At 50.9% G+C, this 16,357-nt stretch overlaps 1 protein-coding gene across 2 annotated transcripts in view; it reads left to right on the forward strand.

Annotated features, from left to right (window-relative positions):
- TLN2 (talin 2) overlaps positions 1-16,357 on the forward strand; it is a 134,028-nt gene that overhangs the window by 82,331 nt on the left and 35,340 nt on the right. For both annotated transcript variants that reach the window (XM_055002171.1, XM_055002170.1), the window contains exons 24-38: positions 22-156; positions 514-642; positions 1,442-1,544; positions 4,279-4,487; positions 4,621-4,740; positions 4,898-5,095; positions 7,331-7,470; positions 9,102-9,195; positions 10,055-10,144; positions 10,374-10,496; positions 10,976-11,119; positions 11,488-11,649; positions 12,776-12,916; positions 14,762-14,943; positions 15,630-15,762. In XM_055002171.1, the coding sequence (XP_054858146.1) occupies positions 22-156; positions 514-642; positions 1,442-1,544; positions 4,279-4,487; positions 4,621-4,740; positions 4,898-5,095; positions 7,331-7,470; positions 9,102-9,195; positions 10,055-10,144; positions 10,374-10,496; positions 10,976-11,119; positions 11,488-11,649; positions 12,776-12,916; positions 14,762-14,943; positions 15,630-15,762 (2,103 nt within the window). The remainder of the gene's footprint in view (positions 1-21; positions 157-513; positions 643-1,441; positions 1,545-4,278; positions 4,488-4,620; positions 4,741-4,897; positions 5,096-7,330; positions 7,471-9,101; positions 9,196-10,054; positions 10,145-10,373; positions 10,497-10,975; positions 11,120-11,487; positions 11,650-12,775; positions 12,917-14,761; positions 14,944-15,629; positions 15,763-16,357) is intronic.

The following is a 16,357-nucleotide window of genomic DNA, read 5'->3' on the forward strand; positions in this document are numbered from 1 at the left end:
TTCTTGCTTTCTTTTTAAAAGCCGGGAAGCAAAATGGTGGCCTCAGCTAAGGCAGCGGTCCCAACGGTGGCTGATCAGGCGGCGGCCATGCAGCTAAGCCAGTGTGCCAAGAACTTGGCCACCAGCCTTGCGGAGCTGCGAACGGCCTCCCAGAAGGTGAGTCGACCCAGGTTCTGGAGTAGTGAATGAAGAAGGGGAATTCTGCCTTTTGCCGGCCGTGTCTTAGTTGGAAAGTGAATACTCTTACTGCGCTTGGTTTGAAGAATTTTGAAGGTGTCGCATTTCCATTTTGGAAATGATGATGTGTTTGATCAGGAGAACATGAGGTTTGAAAAATGTGGACTGGCTCCACTTAAAAATACCCTACTGAGGTGATGCGCAATTTCTGTCTGCGGTTTTTGGATGGTTTCATTCTCACGTGGTTCATCGATTCATGTGGAATCCTTTGAACAATAAATGAGGCATGTGGTGTGGAGGGCAGCAGGGCTCACCCCGTTCATGTCTTTCGCAAAGGCGCACGAGGCATGCGGTCCCATGGAAATAGACTCCGCCCTAAACACAGTCCAGACACTCAAAAACGAACTGCAAGATGCAAAGATGGCGGCTCTCGATGGACAGTTGAAACCGCTCCCGGGAGAAACGGTAAAACGGGGGCTGGGGAGAGCGTTTGGATGGATGGGATATTGTTAGGCTTTTACCAACTCTGCTTAGGACAGTCCAAAGAGAACCAGAACCAATCTGAAGCCATGCTTTGCAAAGGCCCCTCCTGGCCCCTCCTGCTTTCTAAAAACACTTGGCAGGTACCAGGAAAGGTGTCAGCGGGCATAATTGTGTCCACGGGCACCAAGTTGGGGACCCGTGTTCTAGATCTTTGTTATCCACATTTCTGGGGCTTGCACTGTAGAAAAATGTGTATAAAAATGCACTTTGGTAGCATTCCAGGCCACGGCTGAACACAGCGTAGCCCTTCTCCGTTCACACACTTGAACCAGCCTGAGATTGTGCGGGGTGGATGTTGTCGCATAGAAGGCATCTCTACTTTTGTTGTGCAAGCTATGTTTGCTAGCAGGAACTTTAGGCTCCCTTTTCACCATCAGACCCCCAGGGCCACATAGCCCAGCTGTCAGCAGGGTTAACCCCACGGATATGTCTGGCAGTTAACCTGCAGGACATGGTGGTGTGTGATTTATTGATGATGAAGGTGCCTTTCTCCTGCTACAAGATATTACTCAGAGCAGCTTATGAGTAATTCAAAGCACAAAACAGCAATTAATATATTTAAAAAGGAGAAAATGACTGCTCATTCGTGGTTGGAGTGCTGCTACCTCGGAGGATGCCATCGTGCCCACCCCTCTGAGGGGGCGGGGGGCAATCTCTGGGAGAATGGGTGTTGGGCAGGCCAGGGCCTGGCCTCATGTTAAGCTTCCTCTCTTCCCCTCAGCTTGAAAAGTGTGCTCAGGACCTGGGGAGCACCTCCAAAGCCGTTGGCTCCTCCATGGCCCAGCTGCTGACTTGCGCGGCGCAAGGCAACGAGCATTACACAGGTACCAGCAGAATGGCTAAATGCGGTGGCAGCAAAATGTAATCTAAAAGTCTCACTAAACATCATTCCTTGTGTAAGGTTCAGCTCAAAAATTAAATAAAATTTAAATTGGAAAAAAAATGTGATGGCAGCCGTAGCGCTCTGCACATCAGCTGTCAGGGGTGCCTCGGACGCGGCCCTCCGAGGGCTTGGCTTGGCTCCATCTGTGACAAAGGAAGACCAGCCTGTCTCGTTCTGTCGGCTCAAGCTGTTCCGCCCGTCTTCCTCTTGCTGCAAGCCTGGTGGAAGGTGCTTCCTAGGCAACGAGCCTGGAACTGACGTCTTCGCTGCTTTGCTATCTGAAGCTTTAAAGGGGTCCCCGTTCTCCCCAAGGGGAGCAGAAAGCCTGGTCATAGGATTAAACCCTGCCAGCCTTTCATTTTCCTCTGCAGAAAACGGCCCGTCTTTTCTTGTGCCATTCCCCAGCCCTGCCAGATTATCAGTTTGGAGCCTTGGGCTAAGAGCCTCAAAATTCTCAGGTTTTGTCCAGAATTTTCATATGAAATGCGGGGGAAGGAGGGGAGCCTCCGCCCTTGGCACATGGCAAGGGTGCGCAGTGGTTAGAGCATCAGAGGAGGACTGAGCACATAACCCCTCCCCGCCGTGGAGCTCGCTGGGTGACCTCAGGGGAGGGGCTCCCTCTCAGCCCAGCCAACCTCATAAGGATGGTTTTGAAGATACGTCTATGTCACCATGAGCTCCCTGGAGTGGGGAGCAGGGTAAGGAGGATAATTTAAATATTTCTGTCCCAATTACCAAAAATGTTCCTGAAGTAGCTTCTGGTGAAATAATCATGAAACGTGTTATGATGTCATAGAGTACAATAAAATTCAGTAGAATGAGGAGAACAAGAAAATGGTAATAAAATAAGCTGTAAGACACAGGAAAGTGAAATAGTAAAGAGTCCAGTAGCACCTTTAAGACTGACCAACTTTATTGTAGCATAAGCTGTCGAGAACCACAGCTCTCTTCATGCATGATGAAGAGAGCTGTGGTTCTCGAAAGCTTATGCTACAATAAAATTGGTTAGTCTTAAAAGTGCTACTGGACTCTACTATTTTGCACCTACAGACTAACACGGCTAACTCCTCTGGATCTAGGAAAGTAAGAAGTTCTTTGCAAGGAAGTGCTGCACTTCTTGCTGCTTCCCCTTCTCTCGTCTCAGCCAGTGACTCCAAGCACTGTTTGCTGTCCCTTAACCCCTTACCTTGTTTCAGGGGATAGTGGTTCTCCCCCCCCACACACACACACACATGCACACTGTGCTCTCCCTGCCGCCATCTGCTCCCCTTCCTCAGCTGTCTAATGAGGACGGCGTATCACAATGCACTTGGACAAACCAAAAAAGGGGAAATTCCTCTCCTCCTTGGTGCTCGGCTGCTCTTACGGTGCCGGAGGGGCTTCTGCCAGGACTCCCCTTTGCCCAGCAGCCTCGTAGGAAGGCAGGGAGAACGCCTGCCTTCTCTCCAGCTCCCTCGTGCTCTTCCCTGCTCTTGCTTGCCAACCAAAGCAGCACTTCGCGTTTTATAGGCTGCCTGACCATTTAAAGTGCGCATAAGGCCCGTAACACTTCCACGTTGCCCAGGCTTCGGATGCACTCAGCCGTGTTGGAGTCTTTAATATTTACGCATGAGAGTGCAAAAGGGTCCCAGAGCCAGGGCCTTTCTGCTGATCTGAGGGGCAGAGGGGGCGGAGACGATGCCGGGCTCCCCAAGGTATCCTGGCCACGTAGCTTTGTCAAGGAATAAAATGTCCTGAGAACTTGCATTTCAGCATAAAGGGGGGGGGGCTGCGTTTCCTTTGAGGAATTACTGGCAGGACCAGGATGGGGTTCTCTACGTGATTTTGTGCCCTGGTAGCCAATCAGAGGCCTCGTTCAACGGCTCGTTCAATAGGAGGAGATGTCTGGCTGCGGTTGGTGAAGGTCATCAGAGCTGCTCTCCGTTTGGGAAAGAGCTCGAGCCTGGACCGATTTTGCCGCGAAGCAGAGGTCATTGGATCAGGATGGCTCTGTCTTTCTGCTGAGAAGCCGTGCTGTGTTACCAGGCAATGCTGGCAGGCCGGTGGGAATTTGTCAGCAAAGCACATGGCTTTCCCTTAATGCATCAGAAGCAATTTCGGAAGTGTTGAATTAAGTGACTCCTTCGGTTTGGGAGATCCCCGTGGACAATGCGACTGGGTGGAAGCATGGCTTGGTTGGAGTACTTTCTTTCCTACTACCAGCCTTGTGTTGGAGCGGATGGAGTGCAGGTCCTTTGCCAGTGTGGCTAGAGCGGTGGACTGGGAGACGCAGGTTCAGACGCCTTCTGTGGGTCTCAGACTCCTTGCCTTCTAGCTTGTATTTGAGTGTGACGTTAATTCAATACAAAGGAGTACAACGTTGACTGTTGGCGATCCATAGCCCAGTGGCGCAAGCTGGTGGTGCAGGAAGCTGGAAACTAGGGCCTGATCCATAGGGTCTGGGTTGGGGCCCTGTGGAGCCTGAGCCCCCACCCACAGACAGAGGGCAGAGAATCCAAGCTCAGCCCGCAGATTTTGCAGAGGCACTGCCATTTCATTTCTGCGTTCTTGTTTTGTACAAAGCTGTTCTGCTTGCATTGACTCTTAAGGGGGGGTGGGCAAGATTTGCTTTGCATTGCCCTGAAAGTTGGCTAGTGTCCCCTATTAACTGAGGGCTCGTTGCATTCTCCATGCAGGGGTTGCTGCCAGAGAGACGGCTCAGGCTTTAAAGACTTTGGCCCAAGCGGCCAGAGGCGTTGCGGCATCTACCAGCGACCCGGCAGCGGCTCATGCCATGTTGGACTCAGCCAGGGATGTCATGGAGGGTTCGGCGATGCTCATCCAAGAAGCCAAACAGGCCCTGGTGGCTCCGGGGGATGCCGAGAGCCAGCAGAGGTTGGCACAGGTGAATGGCGGGCAGTGGGGTTTGGCACTCAGCGAGGAATGCGTGGGGCTGGTGATGCTCCAACTTCTGGATTCTGAGAGGCTGCCAGCCTGAATCCCACTGCTCTTTGTCTTTTGTGTGTCTTTCCTGGAAGGTGGCCAAGGCTGTCTCCCATTCTCTGAACAACTGTGTGAACTGCCTGCCTGGCCAAAAGGACGTTGACGTGGCCTTGAAGAGCATTGGTGAATCTAGCAAGAAGTTGCTGGTGGAGTCGGTGAGATGCTGTTGCTGTTAGTGGAGTTTTGAACTTCCCTTGTCCGCCACAGCTGCAAACGTGTAGCCTGCCACCGCTGAAAGCCAGGCCTGCTGCAACAGCTTCTATCCTCAGTGGACAGTCAGCCACTAATCTGTCCCCTCTCATTTCCTCCTAGCTGCCTCCCAGTTCGAAATCATTCCAAGAGGCTCAGAGTGAGCTGAACCAGGCAGCTGCTGACCTGAACCAGTCGGCCGGAGAGGTGGTCCATGCCACGCGGGGCCAGAGCGGAGAGTTGGCAGCAGCCTCCGGGAAGTTCAGCGAGGATTTTGATGAGTTCCTCGATGCTGGTATCGAAATGGCTGGGCAAGCTCAGGTGAGACTTGCTGCCTCTCCAGTTTAAAATGGGGGCCAGGATAGATACTTCCCTTCATGGAGCTCTCGCCCCCCCCCACCTCAGTCTAACCCTGTCCAGCTCCCATGCACCCAGTAGGTCCAGTATGACTCAGAGCCAAACTACACGAGACGCTCAACATGTATTCTTCAAGTATCGGGTCCCACAAGTTTCCCTGGGCAGTGTAGTCTTACAAAGAACAGCCGCTCCATGCGATTCTCTACTGGGGGAAGAATGGTGGTGGGGGAATTCTCTGTCTCTCTTGCAAAAAGCCTCCACTCGGGTTTTCCTCTGGGAGCTCAGGGCGGAGGAGAGGTGGATGTAACAGGAGGCAGGAAATCCAGGGCTGCTTTTTGCAAGACAGAGAGGGAGAGCAAGAATCCCCCACAACCACCACCACCGCACTTCTCCTTGGCGGAGAATCACATCGTGGTTTCTCTTCCTCTCTTGCAAAAAGCCACCCTGGATTTCCTGCCTCCTGTTACGTCCGCCCCCCACCCCTGCCCCGAGCTCCCAGAGGAAAACTTGAGCAGAGGCTTTTTGCAAGAGACAGAGAGAGAAGCCCCCTACCGCTCTTTCTCCGGCAGAGAATCACATGGAGCAGTTGTTCTTTGTAAGACTACATTACCCAGGGAACCTTGCAGGACCTGACATGCGCCCGGGCATCTCGTATAGTTTCCCTCTGAGACAGCCTTCTGAAAACAAGCCTGAGAAGTCCCCAGGCTCACGTACACCTTTTCTTTTTCTCCCTCCCCCCATTCACTGAGATCAAAGGCTTCCTGGTTTAGAACTAACTACTGACAGGCAGTGTTGTGTAGTGGTTAGAGAGTTGGATTCGAATCTGGGAAACCTAGGTTCAAGTCTCCACTCCACTATGAAACTCACTGGGTAACTTTGAGCCAGTAACATGTTCTCTCTCATCTACCTCACCACTGTAAGTATAAAATGGGGAAGGGGGAACCATGTAAGCCCACCCTGAGCTCCTTGGAGGAAGGATTAGCAAAAAAATGTGCTAGATAGATTCTCATGATACCCAAATTGGGCCTTCATTTGTTTCTTGCCTACAAATGAGGATTCTGAAACGGAATTAAACCCAAGCTTAGAATCCTGTTCGTAGGCAAGAAACAAACTGCGGTTGGGTTAAGCACCAATCTGGGAAATCGTGAGAAACTGTGGGAAATTCAGAACTGGAAGTCTTCTGTCTCAGCGTGGCTCATATGGGAAGGGGAGTAAGGTTGCTTCAAGACGTCTGGCTGCAGCTCAGCATTGAGCTCTCAATCTTCAGAGCAATTTGGAAAGATGCCTAAGAATCTCCAGCTGTCCAGAGGACTGGAACAATCACCCACGTATCTGCTTCCTTCTTGAAGCACTTCATCAGCCAAGCAGGAGAGGGGTCATGAGAGATGCGTGGATTAACTCAGCTTTGGGATTCATTTGTCCTTTCACCTAGGGGGACAGATGGCCAAATGCTCCAAAGACAGTCTTTGCCCAGCACCGTGATGGCAGACAGTAGATCGGCCCTTTGCCCTTCACCCCTATTTGCGTGCCTTGAACCTTCCGAGCTCAGACCGTGTAACGGATTCCAAAACATTGTCTGATCTCCGAGGAAGTTCTTCGCTCTCAAAAGCCTGGAGAATGGGCACCAACCTCTCCACCGTCATTCTGCTGTCTGACAAGGCGGCTGAGTCGGAAAAGACCCATCCGTGCCTACTTAGCAAAACTGTTGTGTGCCCACCCACTGTGTAGCTTGTTGTGTTTATGAACGTGGTGTGCTAATTGAAGTACTCGCGGCAAAGGCACGGCAATTAACTGCAGCCCTCAAAGCACAGGCGGTGTTTCCGGTGCTGCTTTGGGTTGCGAGGGAGCTGCCAGCCCTGCTGCCAACCCCGCAGTTGTGGGCCGGTTGTGCCAAGCAGAGACAAGCATGTGCTCGACGGATGGCAGACTTGGTCTGACGAGTGATTCAGAGCTCTCCCCCCCCCGCCCCGCCCCGCCCCGCCCTCTCTGTCAAGGCCTCCCTTGTTAAGGCTGCTGGCCTGCGGCTTCCGTTCTGTGGGTATGAACAGAAGCCCAGAGCCAGAAACCGCACCTTCTGAGAGCCCCTCTAAAAAATGGGGCTGCTTCTTGGAGCTCCCGATTTGGGGCCTGCTGTGTTAGCTGTCCTTCTCTCTCTCGTCTGCTCGGTTCATGCCCCGCCTTGCCTCTCTGGGCTTCCAGACTAAAGAGGACCAGATTCAAGTCATCGGGAACCTGAAGAATATTTCTATGGCTTCCAGCAAGCTGCTCTTGGCTGCCAAGTCTTTGTCCGTAGATCCAGGCGCGCCCAACGCCAAGAACCTCCTTGCCGCAGCTGCACGGTAAGGACTGAAGGTGGCTTTTAGTGACTGGGAGGAGATTTCTGAGTGGGTTCCCTGTAAAGAGGCATTTTATATCTGAAGGGCTGTCACAGAAAGGATGGAGCGGAGTTGTTTTCTGTTGCCGCAGAAGGTCGGACCAGAAACAACAGGTTAAAATTTAAGCAAAAGAGCTTGCTCCTGACAGGGCAGTTCCTCAGTGGGGCAGGCTTCCTCGGGAGGTGGTGGGCTCTCCTTCCTTGGAGGTATTTAAGGAGAGGCTAGATGGCCACCTGACAGCAATGCTGATTCCATGACCCGATATGAATGCACACAGATGGAGAGAGGGAGGGCAGGAAGGGATGAGCCGGTGCTCCGCTCTCGTGGCCCTTTCTTACATGCCCAGGGTAATGCCGATCTTGCCGCTTTGGGGTCAGGAAGGAATTTTCCTCCAGGCCAGATTGGCCCAGGGATCCTGGAGGCTATCCTGGAGATAGCTGTGAATTTCCTGCATTGTTCAGGAGGCTGGACTAGATGACACTTGGGGTCCCTTCCAGTTCTGCTTCTATGTTTTATGACAGGCCTCTGCTTGTCAGAAGGAAATGGAGCTGAGTGGTTACAGGAGGACAGAGAAGTGCATCCATGAGGCAGTGGGATTGGGTGGACTGTGGAGTCTCTCCCCCGCAAAGCTCTGTCTGATTTCTGGCAGGTCAATAATGGCCCACCAGTGTTCTCTGCTTCAGTGGGTGGGGCCAGAAAACTTTCTGCTGTATTGAGGCTCAAAACCAGAAATGGGACGTGCCATTCCTTAGGAGGAGGCGCCCCTGCCCACGCCCACTGGCTTGGCTGCCCCCCTGAGATGTCGTTTTGCTGTTCAGGGCGGGATTTGGAAGCAGACTGTGGGGAGGCGCATGGAGGCTGAAGCACTGGAGTTAGATGCGCTCCTTGCTTTCCTGTTTGATTTGGGAAGCCTGTTGGTCTCCGCCTGATTCAGCATGCCAAGTGTTCTGATTATGTAATGCGTTGATATCCCACCTTCTGTCTATCGTGGAAATCAAGGCCGCATACAGGGGGAGGGGGAGGGTGTGCACGGACCAGATCCTGCCCTGCATTGCTTCAGTGGCCTTTGGGCTGCACCCTGGGGCCAGGGCTCACATGCAGGCATTCTTCAGCATACAACTTGACGCACAAAAGCTTGCCTGGAGATTGAGCGGAGCTGCACTGTGTCAGGATTGACCAATGAAGGAGTAACTTGCCTACCATATAAGGTGGTGGTGAGGGTCAGTGGGGGGCATGTGTGAAGCAGGTTCTGAATGTTCCAAAGCACTGAATAAATGCTGGGAGTGCTGTGGGACTAGAATCCTAAGAGGTGGAAGTCCAACCCCTGCTCAGTGTGGGATCAGACTAAAGCGCCCCCAACCAGTATTCGTCCGGCTGCTTCTTGGAGACTGCCAAGGAGAGGGAGCCCAGCACACCCCTAGGCAGCCGATCCCACTGCTAGTCAGCTGACAGTTGTGTGTCCTTCTAGCATCTCTTGCATCAGAGGAAGGTTCCTTGCACCAGAGGAACACGCTCCTGTTAGCTGAGCGGAGGGAAGAGCAAAGCGTCAAGATGTCTCAGTCTTTAAAAATATACTTTTGCATCTTTCCTTCTAGGGCTGTGACCGAGAGCATAAACCAGCTTATCACCCTGTGCACCCAGCAAGCTCCGGGGCAGAAGGAATGCGACAACGCTCTCCGGGAACTGGAGGTATCGGTGACATTTCTAGACTTGCCAGTCGTGGGGAAGGTTTGTGGGATGTGGCTGGCACAGCTTGTTTGGACGAGGAGGAAAATGGTCAGAACTGGTCGAGTGCTGATCAGTTTAAATGATCTTCTTGTTTACATCAGCCAGGGATCCCTGGCTGGTTTAGCTACGGCTCCTTGTTTGCTAGTTTCCATCCATTTGTGGTCTACTCATTTTTTGTACGCCCCACGCAAGGTCCCAGCTATTATTTACATGGTATCTCTTACCCCTAATCAGACACACAAATTAAAGTTTCCTGTTGTGAACATGGCCTTTTTTCCTGTTATAATTCACTTCGTCCTTTCATTCGTCCTTCTCTCTCTCTCTCTCTCACACACACGCACACGCACACACACACACACAGAGAAAGAGAGAGATAGGACATTGAATGTTATTATTCACAGGTGGATTCTGGCAATCCCATATTAATTTTGTGAATGCACAAACAGGGACATAGCTTTCCCTGGTTTTGATGTATGTTACTTAATTACATTTAAAGGTCTGTATCCCACGCTGTTTACTAAAAATTCATGCAGCTGCTTACAAAAATAAGACATAAATTCCCTGCCGAAAGACAGCCAGCAGAATAAAACAAGTGGCACAGTTCCAACGAAATCATTAATAAAGCCGCGGAATGAAATCAGAGATAGTAGTAAAACATTCCAGTGAAATCTTGCAGACCTGTTTAGGGAAGGGTCGACATTCACTTGTGGCATCTCTGGATTTCCAGACATTCGCTTATTCTGGTTTATGTTGTATCAGCTTCCAAAATGGCCTCCCTCCCTCCCTTGGTAGCTGCTGACTTTGCCCTGGTTGCTTTCAGACAGTCAAAGGGATGCTGGAAAACCCCAACGAGCCTGTGAGCGACCTCTCGTACTTTGACTGCATCGAAGGTGTTATGGAGAACTCAAAGGTAGCCGGCTTGTTTTCTTTGCTCCGGTGTCTGTTCAAAGCCAGCTGTGCTGAACAGCAGTCAGTGTGGCGTCAGTTGATGGTTAAAAATGCAAACTGCTGAACTTCAGCCGCCTCTGCACAAGCCCTTTTCTCTCTGCAGAGATGCAGAAGTGCATTACGTCCAGAGATGCGTTGCACCCAAGTGTGCTGAGAGATTTTTCTCACGTTGCTTTCCCCCCCCCCCCAAGGTGCTAGGAGAGGCGATGGCGGGGATTTCTCAGAACGCCAAGACGGGAGACCTGCCTGTCTTCGGCGAATGTGTCGGGGTGGCTTCCAAGGCTCTTTGTGGTCTCACTGAAGCAGCGGCTCAGGCAAGTCTCTGGATTGGGGGACCACAGAGCATGGGATTTGTGTACATGAATATATTTTTTAACTTACTCAAGCCAAGAGGATAGCCTGTGTCTCGTGAATAACTCTTGGTGGCATTTGGAATCTTTGGTGGGCTTATCTTGATGGTTTTTGTGCTAGGCCGTTTGTTATGCCTTCATTAAATGGACACAGTGGCATTGGATTTGCCAGCACATGAAATAACAGTGGCAGCTTTTGCTTTGCAGCCATGCGCTGTGAAATCTCATCCCACATGCCTGTGAGTTGCGTGGCAATTGGGGCTGGTCCCATTTCACAAATGATGCCATTTTCTTTAATTCCCACATCTTGTCATTTTGAGTGTAAAACCGTGGAAAAGCCTATTGGCTTCTCCCCATCGGTGGACCCAGGTGACATGGATTGAAAGGCTGGAGGTGTGAGAAATGCCGTTTGGGGAATGACCATTTATTTGATCTGCATCTAGGCTGCTTACCTGGTGGGAATCTCCGATCCAAACAGCCAGGCCGGCCAGCAGGGCCTTGTGGATCCAATCCAGTTTGCCAGGGCCAACCAAGCTATCCAAATGGCATGTCAGAACTTGGTGGACCCAGCAAGTAGCCCATCCCAGGTAAGACTTGGCAGGGGCTTCCTGAGATATTCTGCAATCCTGCATGGAAGCGCTACGTAGTCTAGGAGATACTTCCATTGTAAGAATGTCACAAATCTTTGATCACAACTATCAGAAGTTTATGTGCCTACATCCCCTGCAATATTGCAAGAGATTATGGGATGCACCTTGCAAATTAGAAGGAGATTAGATAAACTCATGGAGGAAAGATCTATTAAATAAATGTTCCAGATCCATTTTGATAAACTATCCTTTTTCCTTGCCGGTCCCCCTGAGCTGACCCCCAAATTAGTATTACGATGGGAGCGCAGTGGAGCCTCCAACTGTCTGCTCCCACCCTCTCACTCCTATGCTGCTCTGCTTTTCAGGTTTTATCCGCCGCAACCATTGTGGCAAAGCACACTTCCGCACTGTGCAATGCGTGCCGAATCGCATCCTCGAAGACGGCCAACCCCGTTGCGAAGAGACACTTTGTCCAGTCGGCCAAGGAGGTTGCAAACAGCACAGCCAACCTGGTTAAAACAATCAAGGTAGGGAGCTCTTGCCTCAGTTTTAGCGTGTTCAGTTGCCACAGCCTCAGTCAAATAAGTAGATAAAAAGAGCTCACGTTCAGGGCTTCTAAAAAAAATCAGCTCCTTTTTATAGGAAATGGTTTCTTCTTTGGTGAAATAATGGAGTTTGCAAATACACAGATAACTCGCTGTTCTGGATCTCTCAGGGAACTCTTATCTGCCATGTGCCTGGAGCAGCTGTGCTGCTCATGTGCCTCTCCAGGATTGGGTTGTGTCATACAGTTTCCTGCTGCTTTTCACATAGAGGCATCTCCTGCCCTCATCTCACAAAAAAGAAGCAAGCGTGGAAAGGGAATGCAAAGTGCAGCCCACAGAACCCTTTGGGTATTGTGGGGTGGGGCGGTGGGCGGGGGGGGGGGTGGAGAGAGGAGAGGAAATTGTTCCAGGCTTTGGAATTCTTTGCATTTATCTGTGAGTGTGTGGGAGAATTGTGCTTTTAAAAATAATAAGCGAGGAAACAACAGTGTCTCTGGAGGGCCTTTCCGACCTGCGAGGTCTTATGGCTGGTGGTGCCCAAGTGGTTTTTGCTTCGAGGTCCGTCTTCTCAGCCTTGATACTAGACTTGGTCACGGTGCTGTTTCTCCAGCTCGTTTAAAAAGGTCACCAGACAGCAAGATTCTCATTTTGCTGCTTAAGGGCTTCCAGCTCAGGCTGCGTGCCCTCGCCTCTCTCTGGGAGGTGAATTGTTACTGGGGGGCAGCTTTCCCCCTGAGCCTCTGGCCGTGAAAAAGCATCCTGGAAGAAAGTCCAGTCGCCCCTTTAAGACTAACCAACTTTACTGTAGCATAAGCAACAGTAAAGATGCATCTGACGAAGAGAGCTGTGGTTCTCGAAAGCTTATGCTGCAGTAAAGTTGGTTAGTCTTAAAGGTGCTACTGGACTCTTTTCGATTTTGCTACTGCAGAGTAACACGGCTGACTCCTCTGGATCTATGATCCTGGAAGAAAGCTGATGTGACCCCTCCCTCGACTCCCAGTTCTGGCAGCAGCAGGCAATGTGGATGGACACCGGGCACCGTTTTATGCTTGGCCTCAGGCAGCCTTCGCAGGGTGTGTCTCATCCCAAATGTATTTTTCCTCATTAGGCCCTAGATGGTGACTTCTCAGAAGACAACCGGACGAAGTGCCGAATTGCAACCGCTCCGCTGATCGAAGCCGTGGAAAACCTGACGGCCTTTGCCTCGAACCCGGAGTTTGTCAGCATTCCAGCCCAGATTAGTGCCGAGGTAGGAGGACAGCTTAGTTTAGTCCGCTCTGTGGTGATGTGGAGCTCTTCTAGCCTGAGAGTGGGAATACAAGAGCCCGTGCCGTTCTGTTTGGAAGGAAATGGGCTTCTGGATCTAAGCCTCCGCCAGCCAAGCCATCACCGCTAGGGCAGGAGATGCGGTTCCGTGTCGAGGTGTTTGCTTTGCATGCAGAGGTTGAGCCCAAGGTTGACCCCTAGTGGGCCCTGGGCAGTCCTGATCTTCATTGGACAGTCTAGTGGTCTGATAAGGCAGGTTCATACATGCAGACTGCAATCAAAACTGTCGTACCTTCTCCCGAAGAATCTTGGAACTGTAGTTCTGTGGGGGTGCTGAGAGATCCCTTAAAGTGTCCCTGACCCTCCACGTAGAACTTTGCTAGCGTTCCTTAGGGGACAGGGAATGACTGTTCTATACCAGCCTAAGCCCATGACCCTGAGATATTCTGTGGCATTCCACTTTCTTTGCCATGTGCTGTGAGCCCTGCTTGGCTGAACTGTCGGGTGATCCACTTGCTTTATCTCCCCTTTTTAATCTGAGATGCTCTTTTGGAATTGTATTATTTGATGCGTATGTTTGGCATTTTTCTTACTTCTTTTCAAATTGTTGTAAGTCACCCCAAGGACCCTTTGCGGCCAGAACGATCAGATGCTCAAGGTGAAAGATAAGGAAACAGACACACATTTTGTCTTAAGTGTTCACAGTTTGGGGTAGGGTTATGATGGTGTGACACTAAACTGTTCAGGTCCGGCAAGTTGTATTACAGAGATGGCTGTTGTTGCGATGAAAACACAGCCCCCCCTCCCCCCATCATCCCCCCTCTTGCCTATCTGTCTGGTACCTCTGTCTGGTATTTCCAGACCTAAAGGCTGCTTATTCAACACAAATTTTGGAGCTCACTTCCGGTTTCCCCTTGCACCTGGTTCTCCCTTTTTCTCTTTTCCTTTCTCTCTCTTCTTCCTAATCTCCCCTGCATTTCCTTAGTTCCATATTTGTCTTTCTTTTTAAAAAAAATACCAAGCAAATGAAAGAAAATATTGCCATTGGTGCAAACCACATTTGGAGGAGATGAATGTTTCGTTTCCCCCCCCCCTTGTGCTGTTTTCCTTCACTGAATCTCTATCTTGCTTTCGTACTGCCGTTTGCCCCACTGGGTGAAAAACCTGGCCCAGTTATTGATCCAGACCCACCAGTTGCAGACTGTTGCCATAGACTGGTGTCGTGGTTAAGAGCGGCAGGACTCTAATCTGGAGAGCCGGGTTTGATTCCGCCCTCCTCCGCTTGAAGCCAGCTGGGTGACCTTGGGCTAGTCACAGCTCTCTCAGAGCTCTCTCAGCCCCACCCACCTCACAGGGTGTTTGTTGTTGTTGTGGGGATAATAGTAACATACTTTGTAAACCATTCTGAGTGGGCGTTAAGTTGTCCTGAAGGGCAGTATATAAATCGAATGTTGTTGTTGTTGTTATTATATGGAAAGGGATTGGTTCTGGCGGACAGTGTCCCAAGGACTGGTGTGGACACTTCTTTACAGGTGGGAGAAGCAGGTGCTAGAATAGCTTTTGCTTCTCCTTTCCTGCCTAAACAGAATACATAGCCCTGGCTCTTGGATGTTGCGCTCCAATCAGTTCCGCGTGTTTCCCAGAGTTCAGTGCAGGGGACATATCTGCACATGGGCAAGGTCCATGTGTGAGTGATTCGTGTAATCAGTGGATAAATTGAAGACGCAAGTGAGATAAATGTGGCGGTTGCGCTAGAAGGTTTCTTTGCACAGCAAGTTGCCGCCAAAGCGCCAGAAGTTTTCTTTCCTCTCTCCTTCCCGACCCGCAGGGCTCTCGTGCGCAGGAGCCCATTCTCACCTCCGCCAAGACCATGCTGGAGAGCTCCTCCTCGCTGATCAAAACCGCCCGCTCGTTGGCCATCAATCCAAAGGACCCTCCCACCTGGTCTGTTCTCGCCGGGCACTCGCACACCGTGTCCGACTCTATCAAGAGCCTCATCACTTCCATTCGGTATGTTCCCTTTTTCATTTCAGTTTGTGATGTGACTGTTGTAGCATCTTGCCCTTTCTCTCTTGACTGTATCCCCTTTACCGTATCCGCATGCTTCTGCCCCATTCCTTCTAATTGTGTTTATCAAAGTGTTGGCACAATACTGCCAATATTAGGGGAGGATTGCCTGCAAGAGCACAGAAGGACCCATAGCCAAGAGGACCTGCTCACGATAGAGGTCCATGGCTGGGTCTTTGAGCGATTTTATTCTTTCTGAAGAGCAGCTGTGGTGCAAGGGGTGGGCTCCAGACTGGAATCGGTGCAGGGGAAAAGGAATGTTTCGTTCTTTCCCCTTGTGCTGTTTCCCTTCACTGAAACTCTCTGTCTTGCTTTCGTACTGCTGTTTGCCCCACTGGGTGAAAAAAAAATCTGGGTAATTTCCTGCTGTTTCATTTGCACCTCTACGAAAGTTGCAGCTGCTGAGGTTGATTGTGCAGCTGAGGCAGCCCCAGGGGGAGGGCTTTCTTGAGCTGGAGGTAGGGCCCAGATCTGCTCTGAAGAGGGGTCTCGGCAAAAGGGTCTCAGGATTCCAAACCTGTAGTTGTCCTTTGGGGTTTTACTCAAGATATCAAGTCATGCCGTTTCTCCCCACCCCCATCATGTTATTCTCCTCTCTTTTGAAGTAACAAGCACTCTTTCCTCCGCAGAGACAAAGCCCCAGGCCAGAGGGAGTGCGACTACTCCATTGATGGGATCAACAGATGTGTCCGGGACATCGAACAAGCCTCCCTGGCGTCCGTCAGTCAGAATTTGGCCACGAGGGACGACATTTCTGTGGAGGTAAGGAAAAGTGTGTTACAAGTTGCGGGGGGGGGGGAGCAACACTCCCCTCTTAACCAGATGTGTGTGTGTTTTGGGGGGAGGGGGGAAATGCACAGAGAAAGTGCCATTAAATCTCTTGTGCAGGCTTTTGTGACAGTGGAGCAAGAAGAATTCCCCAAGATGCATCGCTGCCCTCTTGCCAATTGTGTTCTGAATGGCAACGTTTGGCACAAGTAGGGTGCCGAACAGGGAGGCACTGGCAACAGAAAGATCGGAATGCCTCTCTTCAGCATTTCAGTTTTAGGTTTATCTTTTTTCTTGGTGAGGCACCCAGGGATTCTGTCTTGTTTGAGGGAGGGGTTATGATGGGGAGACAAAGGAAGCAGGGATAACAGGGGAGGAGGGTGCACGGGAAGACGGCAGAGACAGGGAAGGCAACCCCTCTGCTCCCTTTAGCAGTTCATCACAGGCAACCGAAATCACTAAGATTAATGTCCTCTTTTGTTTTTAAGGCAGGAAGCCAGGCCCCTGTTTGAATTATAAATCAATGTACGCTCTAGTGCTTCACAAACATAGGACAAAGTTCGACCTAAAACTGTGTTGGAGGTTTTTT

The sequence above is a fragment of the Eublepharis macularius genome, chromosome 18, assembly GCF_028583425.1.
Source record: "Eublepharis macularius isolate TG4126 chromosome 18, MPM_Emac_v1.0, whole genome shotgun sequence".
Taxonomy (NCBI): Eukaryota; Metazoa; Chordata; class Lepidosauria; order Squamata; family Eublepharidae; genus Eublepharis; species Eublepharis macularius.